This window comes from Glandiceps talaboti, chromosome 17 (assembly GCF_964340395.1).
Source record: "Glandiceps talaboti chromosome 17, keGlaTala1.1, whole genome shotgun sequence".
Taxonomy (NCBI): Eukaryota; Metazoa; Hemichordata; class Enteropneusta; family Spengelidae; genus Glandiceps; species Glandiceps talaboti.
The window spans coordinates 8,799,542-8,819,241 of NC_135565.1; the positions used below are offsets into that span (position 1 = coordinate 8,799,542).

The 19,700-nt window shown below is 36.4% G+C and overlaps 2 protein-coding genes across 2 annotated transcripts; one reads left to right on the plus strand and one right to left on the minus strand.

Moving 5' to 3' along the window:
• The first annotated feature begins 779 nt into the window (after positions 1–779).
• LOC144448686 (arylsulfatase I-like) lies at positions 780–14,107 on the plus strand. Its single transcript, XM_078138971.1, has 15 exons — positions 780–917; positions 3,357–3,468; positions 5,362–5,413; positions 5,684–5,787; positions 6,134–6,240; positions 6,732–6,796; positions 7,614–7,715; positions 7,933–7,996; positions 8,679–8,776; positions 9,482–9,624; positions 10,035–10,093; positions 10,545–10,659; positions 11,777–11,820; positions 12,248–12,337; positions 13,616–14,107. Exons 1-15 carry the CDS (start codon positions 782–784, stop codon positions 13,798–13,800), a joined length of 1,476 nt encoding a protein of 491 aa, XP_077995097.1. The 5' UTR covers positions 780–781; the 3' UTR covers positions 13,801–14,107.
• A 1,821-nt stretch (positions 14,108–15,928) lies between these two features.
• Positions 15,929–18,049, minus strand: LOC144448036 (arylsulfatase I-like). The gene is made up of 4 exons (XM_078138184.1): positions 17,940–18,049; positions 17,305–17,348; positions 16,589–16,681; positions 15,929–16,128 (listed from the first exon to the last, which is right to left on the minus strand). Exons 1-4 carry the CDS (start codon positions 18,047–18,049, stop codon positions 15,956–15,958), a joined length of 420 nt encoding a protein of 139 aa, XP_077994310.1. The 3' UTR covers positions 15,929–15,955.
• Positions 18,050–19,700: the final 1,651 nt, after the last annotated feature.

The window sequence follows — 19,700 nt, forward strand, 5'->3', positions numbered from 1 at the left end:
CCTATACCATCTGTAATAGTGTTAGACACTTTTGATGGAATCACGTTTCAAATATGTATACCTGTGTGTGTGTGTGTGTGTGTGTGTGTATGTGCGCGCGCGCGTTCGTGTGCACATATACTCAAGGACATATGTTAACACGAACATTAGTCATTAGGTTGCTGTATTGACAATGATATTTGGTCTCCCGACAGTGACTGTGAAACAAACTAAGCGTTAAATGAAAATATGTGTATTTAACGCATGCATATACATGAATGGTTGGTGAGATAGGTGGGTGGATGGATGGACCCCGGGGGATGGACAACTGGCTGGCTGGCTGGCTGGCTGGCTGGCGAGATGGGTGCGCGTGGCTGGCATGGGTTGGTGTTTGGGTTGGTAAATATGTGTGCACATGTACATGCACACGGTTGGATATTTTGGTTGGTTAATTTGTCAATTTTGGTTGAACGGAACAAATTAATTTTGAATGTGTGTAATCATGACAGGTCACACATTCGTGAACCGACATGTAGTAAAATATTCACTCAAGAATCACAAAAGTACTGCGTTAATGCGGATTACTATCCTCTTGTCAATAGTTGTACAACTTAAAGTAGTCTTGGAGATTGTACGAAGTCACCGTCCGTGATTAACCTTTCATTGTTATCACAATCTCCAATCATTACTTGGTATCCATGACATCTTTCTACTTAGTCACGTGATGTAGAGATTAGACTGCGGACGTCCTGCTTATATAAATATGCAATCTCGTTACTAGTGTTATTAGCGCATAGCCATCATGTACGTTTGTCAGACCATACGCGGTGTTGCACTGCTTCTCGTCACGTTAGCTGTCGTTACTGTTCGCAGCCAGGACACCGCCTCAGATGAACCACAGAAACCTAACATAGTGTTTATCCTAGCAGACGATCTCGGTAAGTGCGTGCGATTATTTTTCATGATTTGATTTGCTAGCTAGCAAGCAATAGAATGAAACTGTCGTGTTTGCATGCCAAGTGGCTGTACACATTCCAAAATTAATCCGATGTGCCATACATATAATTTCAACTCTGTACAGCACCAAAGACGCCGAGCATTTTCTTTTCACAGCCAACTGTCTTTTGTTGAAATTCACAAATTGTCTAACATAAGCTACTGAATACCATACCTATATCCTAGAGCCAGACCAGTCTGGGACGTCAATCATCATATATGCAGTGGTAAACAAGTTTTATTAACAGCATGCAAACGTCTCACCAATACCTTTTTCATAGAGATGTTAAACTTGGCCTTCTCAGCCAGGGTCATGTCAACTTTACTACAATTACTATACCTTATATTTTGAAGGACGTAAACGCATACTATTTAGGCTGATCTTTGTTCACTAAGATAGGGAGGCTTTGTACACTCCCAGGCCTGATCATAAACGTCACTTGTACACCGGCGTGGGCGTTACTTGTCAAGCGACAGTGATTAATCGGGCGATCAGCCAATCAGGTGTCCGCAAACTTCCCGCTTCAAAATCCAGGGAGCTGAGAATATGAGAAATGCCATCCGGGTAATGAAAAGTCCATACCCGGAGTATATTAGACATACATGCTAATGAAAAGTCAACATCCGGAGTATATTAGACAGACATTGACTCCAACAGGAAGATGTTTGTATCGAAGTATCGAGTTTGTTATCAACCAGAAAGAACTGTCAAAATGAATGATTGATGATGGCGAAAGCCCAACCAAATAAACGTCAATAGCTTGGTTAGTGTGTGTGAACCTTTCAGTAGCTAAGCATGTCTTGTCGAAAGCGACGTTTCGCTCAGTTTACATTTAAGAACATGGAGCGTACAGAGTGTATCCAACTTCATTGATGTATGTCTTCTAACTCCAATGTAAAAAATATCCTCTGAGAAAATGTACAGTACAGCAGACACTGTATTTGAGAACTTGTAGTGTGAAGTGAGTGTCTAATTTTGTTGGTGTGTGTGTGTATTACCCAGAGTGTATAAATAGCCCGGAAGATATGCAGACATGCACGATGGCGCAGACACTGTTATTATTATTGTTGTTGCGGTGGTATGATAGCAGTGTATGAGTTATCTCCGGAGTATATACGTCACATATCACTTACTTTTGCATAAGCATATATTCCTACTGAAAGTATTACAAGTGGTTGCTTATTACAAATTGATTTAATTAGATTGAATTTGATTGTTGATCTTACGTAGTGGCATTATATGGTATGGCAATTAGGTATTCAGTACCAAGAATTAGTCAACATTTCCTTAGAGGACTTTGACCTCTTTATCACAATCTACTACATGTGGTATGCATTAGTCTCCTGGAGTCTGGGACATGACTGGGCTCCCTATTCATATCAAATACATTGCATGCAATGTAATTTTGACATATAAAAGTAAACTCTGTTACATAGTAAGACCAAATAAAAAAAGTTGTTTGCAACTTGGTTCCAGTTACCCAACCCCACCTAGTTTTTCATGCTGACCCTAAACTGGTTTTTTTTTTTACGTTTTCGAGAAAACTAATAATAAAATCGCGAAAATCGTGAAGTCTCGCAAGAAATAGTGGGTGTGGAAACTGATATCAACTTAAAAAGACAATATATATAAAACTGTTCTTCCAATCTGTAATGGTTTTACATTTGATAGGAAGAACTAAACAACACATAGATCATTGGAAAACAATGGAAAACATGAACTAGACACTCACACATGAAAAAAAAATATAAAAAAATAAAATAAAAAATCTACCTACCCCACTTATTTTAAAATTGAATGTTATCGGAACCACACAATTTTTTTACGCCTAAACATGATGGGTTTTTTTTGTGTTCAGCTGATAGTACATGTAAATACATCTGCAGTGCCCATACGCGACCATTTGTTATGACTGGTGCGCGGTGGGTGGACTTGCGCAATCATAGACACAAGTGTAATGTTACCCCTTTCATATACAGTTGGCTAAATACGTCAATATTATCGATATTATCGACATTTTATTGTATTCTGATAGAAATGTTCTGATACATATATCAGGAAACAAGTGCCTGTTGACACAACCATCCTCTCGAATTTGTACTCGGTGTTGGCCCTGTACTGTAAACATGCTTTGCCCGAAAGTGCACAATACTGATTTTGTTTTTGTCCCTAAACGTGCTGAGTGATAAACTCAAATGTCAATATTTGTCACCGGAAGGTCAACAACCCAGGTCAACAACCTGGAAACACAAGTGGAAGACAAAGAGCAGGCGTGGAGAACAGGGTACAAATTAACAACATATAAACTATACACATTTGTTGTTTTGTTTTACGGATTTCTCAATTCTTTTTTTTTTTAATTTCTGTTACTAATCTTTAGGGTGGGGCGATATTGGTTACAATAACCCCTACGTTATCTCACCAACTATCGATACACTGGCCAGAGAGGGCGTCACTCTGAACCAGTCGTACGTTCAGCCAATATGCACACCGTGAGTACTGCTATATACAATTTACTACGATAAACCACAGCCTCTTTTACGGCACCGTCCAAGACGCACTGTCGTCATTTCGCAGTGTCGCCGAAGAAATAACAGCTCTGGTTAGACAGAATACGATGATGTCCTTGTACAACCGACATTTGTAATAATTGCCGAAATTTGTAATAACGCCGACATTTGTAATAAAAATCATGTTTTTCATGTAATAAAACCGACATTTGTAATAATTGCCGAAATTTGTAATAATTTACATGAACGACAAATGTAATAAAAATTGCCGATATTTGTAATAAATTCCAGGAAAAAAATGTAATAAAATTGCCGAAATTTGTAATAAAAAGTGACATTAAGGAGGGTCCTTCCTTCCACACTAAAAATGGAGTATCTAAATAAAGAAATACAAGATTGCAAAAACATCACGTCAAACGAAAGTAGATTTAACAAGCATTAATTGAATTGATTAATATAATAATTAATTGAACAATTAACCAAGTTATTATTATTTCAATCAATCCGCATATATGTATGTATGCACAGTATGTATGTATGTATGTATGTATATGAATATGAGTGTCTCGCTGGAGAGAATCAGTGCTCGATCGATGCAAATATTAGTAGCAGAGTATTATAGACTTAATTCAAAAGAATAAGGATCTAATAAGTCGTTACTCAGATTTATCGGACAACTAAATAGTGATTGTCAAAATCGGTGCATACACTTAATGTTTGTATGTATATATTGCGTTTAACAAGATGGTTGGACTAAACTATTCCTTACGGGGGTTTACTTCTGTAGTTGGCGAGCGAGTATTTGCCTTCATGGCGACATTTCGAGACCAGTTCGGATGTTTTGTTCAGTAATATATTCTTTTCAGCATTGATTATACAAAGTTTCTCAGTTAAACAGAGGTTACAACGTTTTGTCTCACTTGTATAAGCGGCTGGTTGACTGATTGATTGATTGATTGATTGATTGATTGAATGATTGATTGGTTAACAAAGACTCAAAGGGCCAAGTGGCTGACATAATGGTTGTAAATTAATTCTAGGAAACCTGTAATTACGATATTTTATATCCCTTCTAAGTCTAGAATGAGTAATTCCATTTCTTTGAAAGTCGGAGAGGAACCCCCTTAACTTTTTTTAATTACAAATTTCGGCAGGTTTACTACACATTTTTTTCTGAAATTTATTACAAATATCGGCTATTTTTATTACAATTGTCGTTCACAGAATTTATTACAAATGTCGTCAGTTTATTACAAATATCGGCAATTTATTACAAATGTCGGCAATTTTATTACAAATTTCGGTTTATTACAAATTTCGGCAATTATTACAAATGTCGGTTGTACATGTCCTTCGGTGTACATCTGCTTATGATCAGTGTGACATATAGACAAATAATTTAAAGGCTCATAATTCATTCCCAGGTCGTCGCATTTAGTAGAGCATTATACCAACATTTTCTATAGCTCAGTCACATATTGTCGAATGAGATGATAGCGGCCGTTGGGCCTGGGGTCCACTGCCGTTTGTTTCTGAACGGCTATATCAACCAAGCTATATAGTTGGGGACCTGGTAGGATATAGGATGTTATGTTAACATTATACCCTGGGCCTTACAGAGGCTGCTGCAATGATTACGCTATCCATGGAGTTGAAGAAGCATAATTATAAGACCATTGTGCTGCTATGACCGTCTAAGGGTGATACACTTTATATAGAATATTACTATAAATATAGATTTTTTTGGTCTTTCTTACGTACATTTTACGCCCTAACAAGGTATATATGGATGAGTGTGTGTATCTGTAAGTGTCCGTCTGTATATCTCTCTGTCTCTGAATTCTTCTTAATGCAATGTAATGTTATTTATTATAGGAGTCGAGGAGCACTTTTCAGTGGGTATTACCCATATCGCATTGGTATGCAGGTGAGTAGGAACACCCAGTTTTTAAAATATGCCTTACCATGCTTACGTGCATTAATACACACTCAAATGTGCTAAGCACACACACAGGGATCTGTACTATGTACTTTGCAAGGAGAGCAATTATGCATGGATGGCACTTTTATCTGACATTATTCACAGTAGTTTAAAATAATTGCACTAATTGAAAGCAAATTGTGGCAATATTTTGATTCTCAAATAATAATATATTTCTTACAACCATTAATTTTGAACAACTGTATTGTATTCTAGCACAAAGTACTGAAACGTAGTGGAGCAGCAGGACTACCTCTTCACCTGACAGTGTTTCCAGAGAAACTACGAGAACAGGGATACGCGACATACATGGTTGGAAAGTAAGGCCGTTTCTGCATCTTTCGAAATGTTGTTCTTGTTGTAGTAATGTTTTTGTTATCGTTGTTGTTGTTGTTGTTGTTGTTGTTGTTGTTGTTTTTGTCGTCGTCGTCGTCGTTGTTGTTGTTAGTGGTGGTGGTGGTGGTGGTGGTGCTGTTGTTGTTGTTGTTGTTGTTGGTGGTGGTGGTGGTGGTGGTGGTGGTGGTGGTGGCGGTGGTGGTGGTGTTGTTTTGATGGCATGTAATTGTCGCTAACGTTTAAATTAATTTCATAACGCCTAAATCTGACTTTCATGTTGAACTATTCCAGCTTCCTAATATGTTATTGATCCTGACTCTTCTACTACAGGTGGCATTTAGGATACTGTAGCTGGGAATACACGCCTCTGGCACGTGGTTTTGACCGTTTCTATGGTTTCCTCCTCGGTGTGTCTGATTATTTCAATCATACACTATGTAAGTATAAGGTATACGCTTTGTTGAAAGATAGCCTGCTAGCAATCACAGTTTGGAGTGTGTCCATCAACAAGGAGGCATATCATTATTGTTATAGTCTAGATTAGGGAAGGCGTGCACATATTCTAAATGAATATTTTTGCGCCGGTACAGAGCAATGGGTTTCTTAAAATGTTATAGTTGTATTTGCAATAGTGGCCATACATCCAACATTGTTTTAGTGTGCTTCACGGTGAGGTTGTTATTGCTAACATTTCTACCACCATTGATGTCTTTGAGAACAAAAAATTACACAGTGACTGTACCATGCATAATGTATTTGAGTAGAATAAGCAACTTTAATTACAGACTACTGTTTCAGCTCAGAGGGCGCTGTCCTTGGAGAGAGTAAATACAAGGAGCCGCTTGTGTGCCTGTGTGTAGATTCGTATTATCCACATACACTTCCTGTACGTACAACTTGTCATTGTGTATGTTCTCATTCTCTGTAGCTGGTTTTCTGGATCTGAGAGACAACATGATGCCAGATTGGGGTCAGACGGGGGTATACTCAGCTGTAAGTGTCTAAACGTCATGTCTGTATCTAATCTATGTTGAACATAATCATAGTTAGTGACGACATACGTGTACGATTATCTCAATGCTAAGAAAACTTCATATCAGCTTGCCTAATACAGACTGACAGATTCGTCGTTGGGGGCGCTCCACATCATGCTGTCGCTTCATGATACAGTGAAAGCCCACAACAATAAATTTACCAGCCTGTGTTTAATGCAGCAGCAAGAAAACCTGCACATTGCAGAACATAGTGTATAAGTAGAAGGGAACGCACGGGAATACTGTGGAAAGAAAATTGAACAAGCTTCACAAAAGTTACATAAAAAATAAATCCCAGAAAAGATGTGCAGGAATGATATCAATGATATAGGGTATTCAAGACTTGTAATGAGAACAATAACTTTACAACGATTTTCTACATTCTATTTTTCTTTTAGGGAGAAAGTCAATGTTTTTAACAGAGGACCAATAAATTGCATATTAATAGAAATATGTATAATACATGTAATATTGTACATTTATTGTACGATTACATCTGTTTACCCAGTTTGTTTAGAAATCACTTCCTGTACGTACAACAACAACCCTTTTAATGTATGTTGTGGCTTTTTGTAATTTAGTTACAAACACTGACTTTCATTATGTCGTTAGAAATATATTTCCCAAGTAGAGCTCATAGTAATATTGTTAACTTCGTGTAATACATTTAACAGAAATACCCATTTCCCATCCCTATCGCTGTTTTACTTTACCTATAATAAATCATTTGTTGTATGGTATATTTAATATAATATATATTGTTATTATAATTGTAGGACTTGTTCAGCGAGAAAGCTTCCGATTTCATCACATACCATGATCAAAGAAAACCAATGTTTCTCTACCTATCCTTTCAAAGTGTTCACGGTCCACTTCAGGTAACCATCTTTTTTTTATTGTTGAGTTATAGTTTTAATGTGCACGTGTACAGTGTATATGTTTAATTTACTTTTGGGGTGATTTTATTTTCATGTTGTTATCTTTGTCTGTAGACCTCTATTACTGTGTTTAAGATAACAATAGTGAGACCGTCTATTTTAATGTATACCTAATATTATATATGGTTTCACTATTAAGTTTTTTTTATCATTTCAGGCGCCACAGAAATACATCGACATGTACCCGTCCATCAAAAACGAAAATCGGAGGATAAAACTTGGTAAGACGAAAACAGACGGACGGACGGACGAACATACATACATACATACATACATACATACATACATACATACATACATACATACATAGATACATACATACATACATACATACATACATACATGCATACATGCATACATACATACATACATACATACATACATACATACATACATACATGCATGCATGCATGCATGCATGAATGCATGCATACATACATACATACATACATACATACATACATACATACATACATACATACATACATACGTACGTACGTACGTACATACGTACGTACATATATACGTACATACATACATACATACATACATACATACATACATACATACAGATAGACAGACAGACAGACAGACAGACAGACAGACAGACATACAGACAGATACGGGCGGGGTGGTAGACACACAGGCAGAGACATACGGACGGGCGGGTAGATAGCCATACATACATACATACATACATACATACATACATACATACATACGTACATACGTACATACGTACGTACGGACGGACGGACGGACGGACGGACAGACGGACAGACAGACAGACAGACGGACGACGGACAGGTGGAGAGGGAAAAAAGGCAAAAAGACGAGAAGGAACTTATTAATGAAATAGTAATGATACCGTCATGTTTAACTTTATGTTATCTATCTATGTAGCCATGGTTACAGCGATGGATGATGCAGTGAAAAATGTAGTGTCTGCTTTGAAAGATGCTGGAATGTCTGACAATACTCTCATCGTCTTTAGTAGTGACGTATGTATGACGTATCTACATGTACATGTCTGTAATTGCTAAATCTATGCCTTTGCTATTCCCATCTCGACTATTTACGGGGAGAGATCAGTTTACTACATTGAGTTTTGTTATCGTTCTGGTTATACATTGTGCATGTACGCTATTAAAGTAACCATAAACCTGGAATGGGGTTGGAATGAAGATGAAATCATTGAACGTGTTTCCATTGTTCGCCCAAAGTATTTGGTCGATAAACACGTTTAAGCATTCTACCATGCTTTGGAAATATCGCCAGTTCTCGAGAAATGTGGAGTTGCCTTCAAAACATTTTCAAGAAAAATCCCTAAACATTGATCCATTGTTCGTCCAAAAAAATGTCATCAATATGTGGTCGAAAAACAAGTGTATTTATTGTGGAAATGTTTCCGATTCTCGAGCAAAGTAAGGATAGAAGTGTCTTCAAAACGCCATGGAAATATAACCACTCCCGCTGAGCGTCAAGCATAAGACAAGATATACAATATTGGTCTTATTATAAACATGTAATTTGGAATCCATTATTTGCTTATGGTAAGCGCTTACATAATTATCACACACACAAAAAAACTATTGTTGTTGACTAATGAAGAACTTGACCCGTTTAATGTACGAAAATATAACGGAAATAGTTAACTAACTTTAGCCTCTGTCTCCCCTATTTATATACTTATATACTCACTTCAGAATGGAGGGACAGCCAAAGAAGACAACGCTGGTAGTAACTGGCCTCTAAGAGGTTCTAAAACTACATTATGGGAAGGTGGTACTCGAGCTGTAGGCTTCGTTCACGGCAAGATGTTAGAAAAAACTGGTTATGTTAGCAACGAGTGAGTAAATCACATTTTGTTTAGCGTATCCTAGTGGAGTTTTCTTTAATTTTTTTTAACCTTTTAAAAATATATATGTTGCATGTATTTATGAGCTATTTGTTGCCAGAAGAATAAAGTTTGCGGAAATAGTAAAAACATAAGGTGTAAACTTCGTTTCCTGTCATTTTTATGTAAATAACCATTGTCCATTGTTACTGTACACATTTTTCTGTACACAGTTTAAAAACAGTTTTCTTTTTAATGATTATACACTAGAGTACATCACATACTTTGGGAAGACTAAATGTATACTGAAAACGATACCCTGAAGTATTTTTGATGGCAAATAATCTAAACATTGTGTTATTTCAATTGCCGGAGCAAGCATTTTTTTTTATCTTAAACCACCCCATGTAACACGTTTACAGGTTGATGCATATCGTTGACTGGTATCCAACTTTGTTAGGATTGGCAGGAGGAGAGGCAGGTAAGATTATGAGAATGGTTATCTTTCTGTCAGATGGCGAGTATTATGTGTTTCCGACAATGCCATACATATGGTAATTTGGAAACTTGTAGAAGAATTGCTTTTTTTCTGATTGATTGATTGATTGATTGATTGATTGATTGATTGATTGATTGATTGATTGATTGATTGATTGATTGATTGATTGATTGATTGATTGATTGATGGATGGATGGATGGATGGATGGATGGATGGATGGATGGATGGATGGGTGGATTGATTGATTGATTATTTACTTGATTGGCGTTACCCTTTACCGGCGATATCGTTGGCTGTAATGGTTACCGTTCCATGTATCTACAATCATGTAACTGAATTCAATGTCTTGTTTTAGCTTCAGTGGATATCTTCATACTATATAATGTCGTCAGAGGGCGTGAATTATTATGGCATGATGTTTCTTTACTGTAGACCCAGACATCGATGGTATTGACGTATGGAACACCTTATCAAAAGGTGACCCTTCACCCAGGACCGAATTTGTGTACAATATTGATGAAATTGACCCAGCTGGTGCAGCTATAAGGTCGGCTAAACTAAATCTAATATGCCATTATTAAGATATCGTACTTTTTCATTGCATTATAGAAATTAGACATATTTTGATTTGTACTACTAACAGAATCTTTACAAAATACTCACCATAGCAAATGAAAATCGCAACGTAAATGTAATTACTTTTTACATAACAACGATATTACATTTCACACAGAGCCCCACTCAGGTCAAGTGCACTAGTAAACCACGACCTTGTCAAATTTGAATCGAATTCATCAAAACATTCCATTTCATCACTGTCATCCTATCCCCAGTTAGGGCCCATGTGCGTTTGAGGTACAATTTGCACAGAAGATCAATTTCCCTAAAAATGAAAGAGATTCAAAAAGTACTAAGCCTTGATATTTGAAAGCCTACTCCTTGTTATTTTAGAATGGCGACAGAAGTGTGGAGGTTCATTGTCTTGTTGTCAAGGCCTAACAAACTGCCCAATATTCAACTGCCATTTTGGATTCTAAATGGTTGAATTTCAAAATAGTTGAAATATAGCCATTAATTAACTGAGAAGGGGGTGAGATATCATAAAGTGATACCACAAGTTTAAAACTTGTATTTTTGAGGTAACTTCTTCAGTACATATTTATTGCAAGAAGTCGAAAAGAGTAGAACATTGACACGTAAAGCGAGGGAAACGAATCAGTTAAGTGAATACATCGGCAATGAAAAGTAATTAATAAATAACTTTAAACTCCTGACTTGACCACAAAAATAATTTGTCCAAACTAGTCTCGGTTTTGTGGCCCAAGGAAAATATATTCAATAATATGTAGATATACCATTTAAAAAAAACAATATGCAGGAAGTGCAATGTCTTAAATAACTACACCTGTTGAATATATAGAAGGGGTAAACGAGGATTTACAATGCTTCCAAAAATGTATTATCTAGTAAATGCTTCTTTAATTGAGATTTAAAGGTAGGTCTTGTTTTGTGAGTTAGTTGGGTAATGAGTTCCGGTGTTTTGTGGCTGCTTACTTTCAATTGTTTTGGCTCAAAGTGAGATTAACTAGTAGGCAAAACTGCACATAAACAGGAAACATGTTATGTATTATGCTTTAATGATTAGACCCATATTTCTTTGGTAGAATGGGAGACTACAAACTCATCGTTGGTAAAGCCGGCAATCCGGGTAAGTATGTAATTGCTCGATGTCAGATACATGCACAATATTCAATACATGATTTATATACAATTAATGCAGTGATGGAATAACGACGTTTTAGTCGTTTTCCAAACACCAAAATGTCAGTTATTTAATACAAAATGTGTTAATATTGTCATTGGATTGTTCAGCTTACATATATTTCAGTAAAATGATGATTTTGAAAGTCTTTCACGTGTAGAATAATACCAAGTTGAAATCATGTTATCTGCATAATGAAAATTTGTACTCACAGAGGCAAAAAAGAATAATTTTGTCTGCTTAGACAGTCAAGTTTTTATTATACGATATGAGTCCACAAGGTATCCCTTTCCTTTAACAAGCTTAAGTGTGTGCCAAATGTACACTATACATGCGTACTAATGAGATTCTGTAACATCTTGTCTATCGATAGCTTCCTGGACAGCTCCACCTGAGATGGAAGACGTCAGGACTGAAAAGAGCCGTGCAAAACTTAGAGGAAAATACCTCTTCAACATCATAGGTATGGGGTGAAAGAGAATTCATTTCATGAATCATAGCGAGAGTAGTGGAGGGGATAACTCATACGCTTTCTTTTTCATAACCCGTACTCCCTTGTACATTCCAAGAGATTAAACACCACACCCCAAGCCTCACTCACCCCTCCAATACTTCACGTTGTCGAATCGTTTTAATGTAGATTATGCGACAAGGAGATTTATAGTCTCAGCAGCCAATCATATCTGTAGATTAGTATCCAATCAGACAAATGTTCTTGACACCTTCACTCATCTGAAGAACTTGGTGTAACTTTACAGTTTTAGTAGACCATCATGTAACAAAACCTGGCTGTCAGCTTTGTCATTCTTTCAAGAACTCCTAGTCCTATCCCACATATTTGGGTGCCGAGACCATGATTCCGACCTGGGTTGGAAACATTCGTCTGCTTGGATACTAATCTAAAGATGCGATTGGCTACTATACTAAATCTAGAAATCTCCGTGGTTGTGGGATCTACATTAATTAGATTTAACAGATGTTGTTCAACGTTAAACAACGCAACCGTATCCTCAAAACTACAAGATGCTTCGAAGAAAGCAACTAAAGCGTCTGGACAACGTTTTATACAAGGAATATGTATACCCGTACTACATACATACATACATACACACATACATACATACATACATACATACATACATACATACAATGGTAAAATATGGGCGTTGTATCATGCTGGCTATTTTCATATATAATTATATCTGTATTGCAGAGTGATATGCTGGTTACCTATATTCCACAGTTACAATGGACATCCGTTTAGTAGAAACAAACGCTGTGTAGCTCTCGGTCTAGCTCTTATCTTACTGGCATTGCCATGTTTCATTGTTTTGGACGACAAAAGACACTGCTTTTCATTGTCTGGCATAACAAACACTAACCAATATTTGTTTCTGCGTGAGCTACCACTACATTAGCGAATCATATACATATTACATAAACAAGATATACTGTTTATCAACACAGCTCAAAGGTAAAATGTGTACAAGTGTACTTCAATGTTGGCGTGTCAATATTTATATGTGTATTTGTAGATCCAGACGATAAGATTTGCCAATCTTTTGTTTTGTTGGCAAAGGGGTATGGCGAACTAGACACAATGTAGCAATGGTCATTGTGGAGGCAGATTACAGTTTGATTGTAATTAACTGGTTTCCACGTATTTTAGATTATGTATTTAGATTCCTGGTTGGTTTTGATGTTATGCAGTACGTATTAACATTAATGTTATTTCCCATAGATGATCCAACTGAACGTAACGACATCAAGGACGAGATGCCAGAAAAAGTAGCTGAAATGGAGGCACGTTTGAAAGAACTAACCAAGAAAATAGTTCCAGCCATGGACCCCAAGTCTGAACCAGCGAAGGCTCATCCGCGTAACTTCAACTTGGTTTGGTCACCGGGCTGGTGTTATTGTAACTAAGGTATTGAATCCAAGTAGAGTACATTATTGAAAGAACAGTATCAATAGTTAGTGAAAATGCATTCTCTACATACGTATAACCCATTTATTCAGTCTACAACACGGCTACTAGCTACGAAAACGAATGGCACGGGTTAGGGGGGGGGGGTTGAGACATTTATTATTCATATTATAAATGTATACATACTGGTAGCAAACTAAAGAGTGTAATCTTAAGTGAGTAGAATGGAAGATTGAAAATGTTCTACATTTTGACTTAATTCTGATAATGGTATGTACTTTATATATCCAATGTTTCATTTTTATATTATCATTAATACCACATAAAGAAATACTTCCACAATCTTACCATTGTGTAATGTATCATCATCATGATTAATCACAGTATGGTGTTTTATTCCATTGCCTGTTGAAAAGACACTGTTTTGAGGGGTCTTTTCACCGCTTCCAAAACTCTCACGGCAAGCAAACACGATATAATATTTGTTAGTCACACTGGCTAACTCAATTCAATCAAAGCATCTTCCAGTTTCTCTGTACAAGTTGCTCAACAAGAGAATCCCATTATGGTGTGTGTTGTACAGTCGAGTCTAGTCGAGTATAATATAATATAATCCAGTCTAGGTTAGTCTGGCCTGGTTTAATCTTGCCTGACCTGGCCACGTCTGGTCTTTTCTAGTCTAGTCCAGTCTGGTTTAGTCTCGTCTCGCCAAGTCTAGTCCAGTCTAGCCTGGTCTGGTCTGGTCTAATCTAGTCTTAGTTAGTACAGTAGTCGTCTATTCAAGTCTAGTCTAGTTTAATATATTGAAGTACAGTATAGTCGACTTGTCTAGTCCAGTCTAGTCTAGTCAAGCCACATCGTCTAAAAAGGCATTAGGTTGAGGGCAGCTTTATTGACAGTGTGGACCATTTATATAATAATTATAACCTATACTAGCAGCTGTATATATTTACACGACTGTGTTTAAGTGATAGCTTTATTAGTAGATTCATTGTTTTGTACCAGACTTCATCGGTTCCTTACTGTAAATGTGTTCGTTCATGCACATTAATGAATTTTAATCTTCTTGTGACATCTTGCAACATTGGATTACACTGCATTACTAACCGTATCAAAGAATTCAAATAAAATCTACACTGTTAGGCTTCTCTGTTTTACTAATACCCCCAACATCTCCCTATAGAAAGGACGGATTATGAGTGTATTAATTACAATGAATGCAATTAAATAGTCCTGAATGGTATCCTACAAATCATAGATATAACCAAACCCTGTCATTGCAGAATACTAGGTGCACTGCCTTTTGAGATATAGCCTAACAACTATGCTAATTATACATATGTTTATTGGTCTTTACCAAAATCCTACTAGATCATACATTTGTAATTACGATGTGTGGCAAGTTCAACACACACACACACACACACACACACACACACACACACACACACACACACGCGCGCGCGCGCGCGCGCATGTTGGTTTTAGTATCGTTTAATACCACTAGAAGAAAAGAGGAAGAAATTCACAAAAGTCACATTGTGTAAACGTTTCTAACTATAGCTATATATCTCTGTCGTTGTTGTAATGTTCGAGAACATAATACCATGCACAAACCGAGTTATTGGCTTTGAACAGAAAATATAGATTATATACACTGGTTGTCCAACGTCGACCCGTGTCTACATTAGTAGTTTTGTGGTACTAGAAATATGAGTCAATGCATTCTAAATATCCATTATCTTCCCTCCTTTTCATACATTACCTTCAAAAGGTATAATATCATTCTCTCAAATATTTTTTCTTAATTCAGTTGGAAAATAAATTAGGGTTCTTTACTGCTCGTCCAGCGAGGCCGTAGTGACAAGACTCCTTAGTTCACTCGGTTTTTCCCCCCATGGCTGAACAAGGGAATTTGTTCGGAAAGGATAACAAAATGTACTATTTCACTACTATATGTTGTAAAGAATGGTAGAATGAATATGTCGCAATTTCTAAACATGACCTACGAACAATTTTGATCAAGTGTTAAAGAAATGTGGCTTATTCTCAAAATAGCATGATGTGCTCTGTTGCTTCAGGGCGCCCTCATGCAATACCCAGAAAGAGAAAGCCGATGAGGGCGCAATGATAAGATACAGCTCATCTCTCAGTCTAGCACCAGCCAGGAGAGTACACACCTCCAAAATGTCTTGGTGATGATGCTTTCGATTTCGTCGGATGCAGTGGAGTAGCACCTTTCAGTTTTAATTCCTCTAGCCTCGCTGTCATATTAGCTACTTTGTCCGGCATGGTTTCGGCTACATCATTATGTTCAGTCGGATCATCTGCAAAAGAAACAGCTGATTAAAATACCAATAGCTAAACTACGAGTAATTTTATTATAAACATTATTCTTATTTTCAACTTGTTTATAACATTTACTGTTACTTCGTTCAAGAAAACTCCAATATATTCCCAATTCAAATCAATTAAAAAAATGTGGGGTCACCATACATTTGTTTGAAATATTAGAGGTCAAATTGAACTTGACATGAAGTAATGTGTTAGATCTGAAGGTAGGGGGGGGAGACGGTTTCCTTGAAAACAAAACGGTGAACCCCCGAATGTCTTTCATTTCTAAAGGACCAGCAACAAACTTTCAAATACCAAGGTTTATAGATATATTATATAAGGCTAAATATTTTTCAGCTTCTTATTTATTCTCATTTATCCAAGATGTCTATTGTAATTTGACGTCCAACAACAAACATTTTTGAAGTCAAATGTTTATCAAACCCTCTTTACCTCGAATGTTAAACAGCATTACAGATGCCTTACGTATACGACCATCCTCAATACCCTGATCACTGTTGTGTTCTGGGGGTGGTACCCAGTCACCTGAGCAGGAACAAATACAACAAATATAAAGTGTCAGTGGACACCTAATAATGTTCATGGCTCCTATTTTTGTCAAAAGTCTTTATCTTTCATTTATTTATTTATTTCATAAATTTATATTATTACATGAATACAACTGAAATTACCAACATTCTTTGTAATCGTGTATTAGTGTACTAAGTCTTGTGAAATTAAAATACAAGTCAATTAACCAAGGATGCATTAGGTTTATTAAAATATTACATGTGGATATTAGATGAACATGAAACTATATAATTCACTTTTTCATTCAACAGAACTATTATGTCATTGATTCTGTGGTACGCGAAATATGAGTAAAAATATTTAAAATTGCCCATTGTTTTTTCTGTTAAAGGAAAGTTATTCATATCATGATGGTATGCATACCCTATATTAGCAGAATTGAGTGTTTTCGAACATGAGTATGGCATGTATTGGGACAAAATACCTTATTGCTCTTTGTCATAACACACACATAACACAGGGTGTTATCACTGACAATTGATTACTTCTCAATAGTATTTCCATTGGCTAAATAAAATATAACTATTTAACAATTGTTACAAACATAGGATGGATAAAATCTCGAGATATGTCAGTACCTGGATTGCCTGCTTTGCCAACTATCAACTTGTAATCTCCAACCCTATCAAGATAATTAATACCATCATCAGTTACATTTCATTCTGTTTTAATAACACCTGTACTTAGTTTACTCTCTAAATTTTTTTTTCCAATACCGAATTCAAACAGCAAAATAATTGTCTTTGTGACTAGTACGTAGAAACCAAGAAGAAACTGTACATGCTACACTTCAAGATAGCAAGATTGAATGAATACAATTTCTTGCAACATTTTTGTTCAAATAAAATAAATTAAGATGCCACCATGCAGACATCAAACCAATTGCATCTGTGTGTACTTACAGTACGTTTAAATGGTTTAATACATTTAGACAAAATGTAGCAAAAATGCGATGTTGCTATCTTGAAGCGTTCGATTTGCTGTTACTTATTGGTTTCTACTTGGCTGTATCAAACAGTGCCAGTGAACGCTAACGTGAAACAGGCTATACATATTATTTATATGAATTCTCACAAGCATGTAGACGTCTTTTTCCTTATTATAAAGATAAATGATATAGAATAAATCAGCTTAGGTGCGATGCGCAGTAGCAAAACTACCTGTCGTTCTTAGTTTCAATATCAGTCTTCCACTTGGAGGAGGGTTACTTTACCTGATGGCTTGTTCAGGTGGGTCGGCAACGTCATCGATATTATATACGAATTCTGTCCTCGGTGAAGGATCCCCTTTCGATATGGTATCCCAGATATCCATCCCGTCCATGTCTGGGTCTAAAACACGAAAACCATATTTTGTTTCTGTAAGTTGCAGTGAAAGCCCAGCATAATACAATGACTTAGAAGTATAACACTTATTACACCATGCACGAACCAGGTTCAACAAAAAAATATGGATTATATACTCTGGTCGTTCTACGTCATGACAACGCGCGTCTACGCCATTGGTTCTGCTATGGTCAAAACGCTCAAAATTGCCATTACTTTCCCCGATTTAGTTTACATCACTAGTACTAGTACTGGCGTTGGTATACTTAATTATTCCCCACTATTTGTCTTTATTCAGCAGGTAAATACTCGTGACCTAAGGGTCATTACTACTCGTCTAGCAACTCGTAGTGATAAGAGCCCCTTAGCTCACTCATATTTTCGTTGGCTGATCGAAGAAAGATAATGGGGAATACTATCTGGAAGCCACAAATGTTATGGTAATATATATGGCTACTTGTCCTCTTCGTTACAAATAAAGATGAGATTAAATAAATAAAAATAACGTAAGAACAAAATGGACATGTTCAATTCACTAAGTGTCGTGCATGTATTTCATGAGGTATGTTGCAGGACCTTCTTTAAAAAAATCATCAGTATAATAAATCATAATAATAAGGATATGAATTATTCTATATCTCTTGATGTCGCCATCAAAACAACACGTGTTGATGCATGCATACTAGTTACAATTTGAAATCTAGATCAACAAATTGTACGTATTTTTAAGTATCATTTCCATAATACGAATAATCCTTGCTTTACAGGCGTATAGTGTAGTTTAATTTACCATGACCAGAAACTATATGGATTATATACCCTGATCGTTCTACGTCATAACCCGTGTATATATATATATATGTGTGTATATATATATATATATATATATATATATATATATATATATATATATATATATATATATATATATATATATATATATAGTTTTGGTAGTACTGGAACTCTTTCTTGGAGTTACAACCAAGAAAGAGTTCCAGTACTACCAAAACTATTGCGCTCTGCCACTGCGGTATAGAGCACTGTCTTAGCAGATTGATACTCACCGAGTTATATATATATGGCACAACAGCCCTTTAATCTTCCTCAACTCCCCGGGGAGCATCCAATCCATTGCAGCCATTTAAGCGCATAGGATTAAAGCCTTCACATTGCAACCTACATCCTACACTGCATTGTGTCATATAGTTCTCATGTTAGGTACTGTGCCTTAAAGGACTGTACTGTACTGCACTGTACTGTACTTTGCTCTACTCTACTTGCCTATATTCTATTCTACTGTACTCTACTGCAATGTACTGCACTATAGTGTACTGTACTGTTCTGTTCTGTACTATACTGGTACAGTATTTTACAGTATTCTACTGTACTCTACTGCAATGTACTGCACTATAGTGTACTGTACTGTACTGTTCTGTTCTGTACTATACTGGTACAGTATTTTACTACACTAAGTAACTGTCTTGTTCTGTATTATTACAGTACCATATTTCAGTGTACTGTACTGTACTGTATTGATCTGTGCTGTGCTGTGCTGACTACAATGTACTTTACTGTACTCCATCAACGAGAACATTTAACAAGTGTTTATGAAACTTACATCACTTGAAAATACAAACAAGGTGTTATTC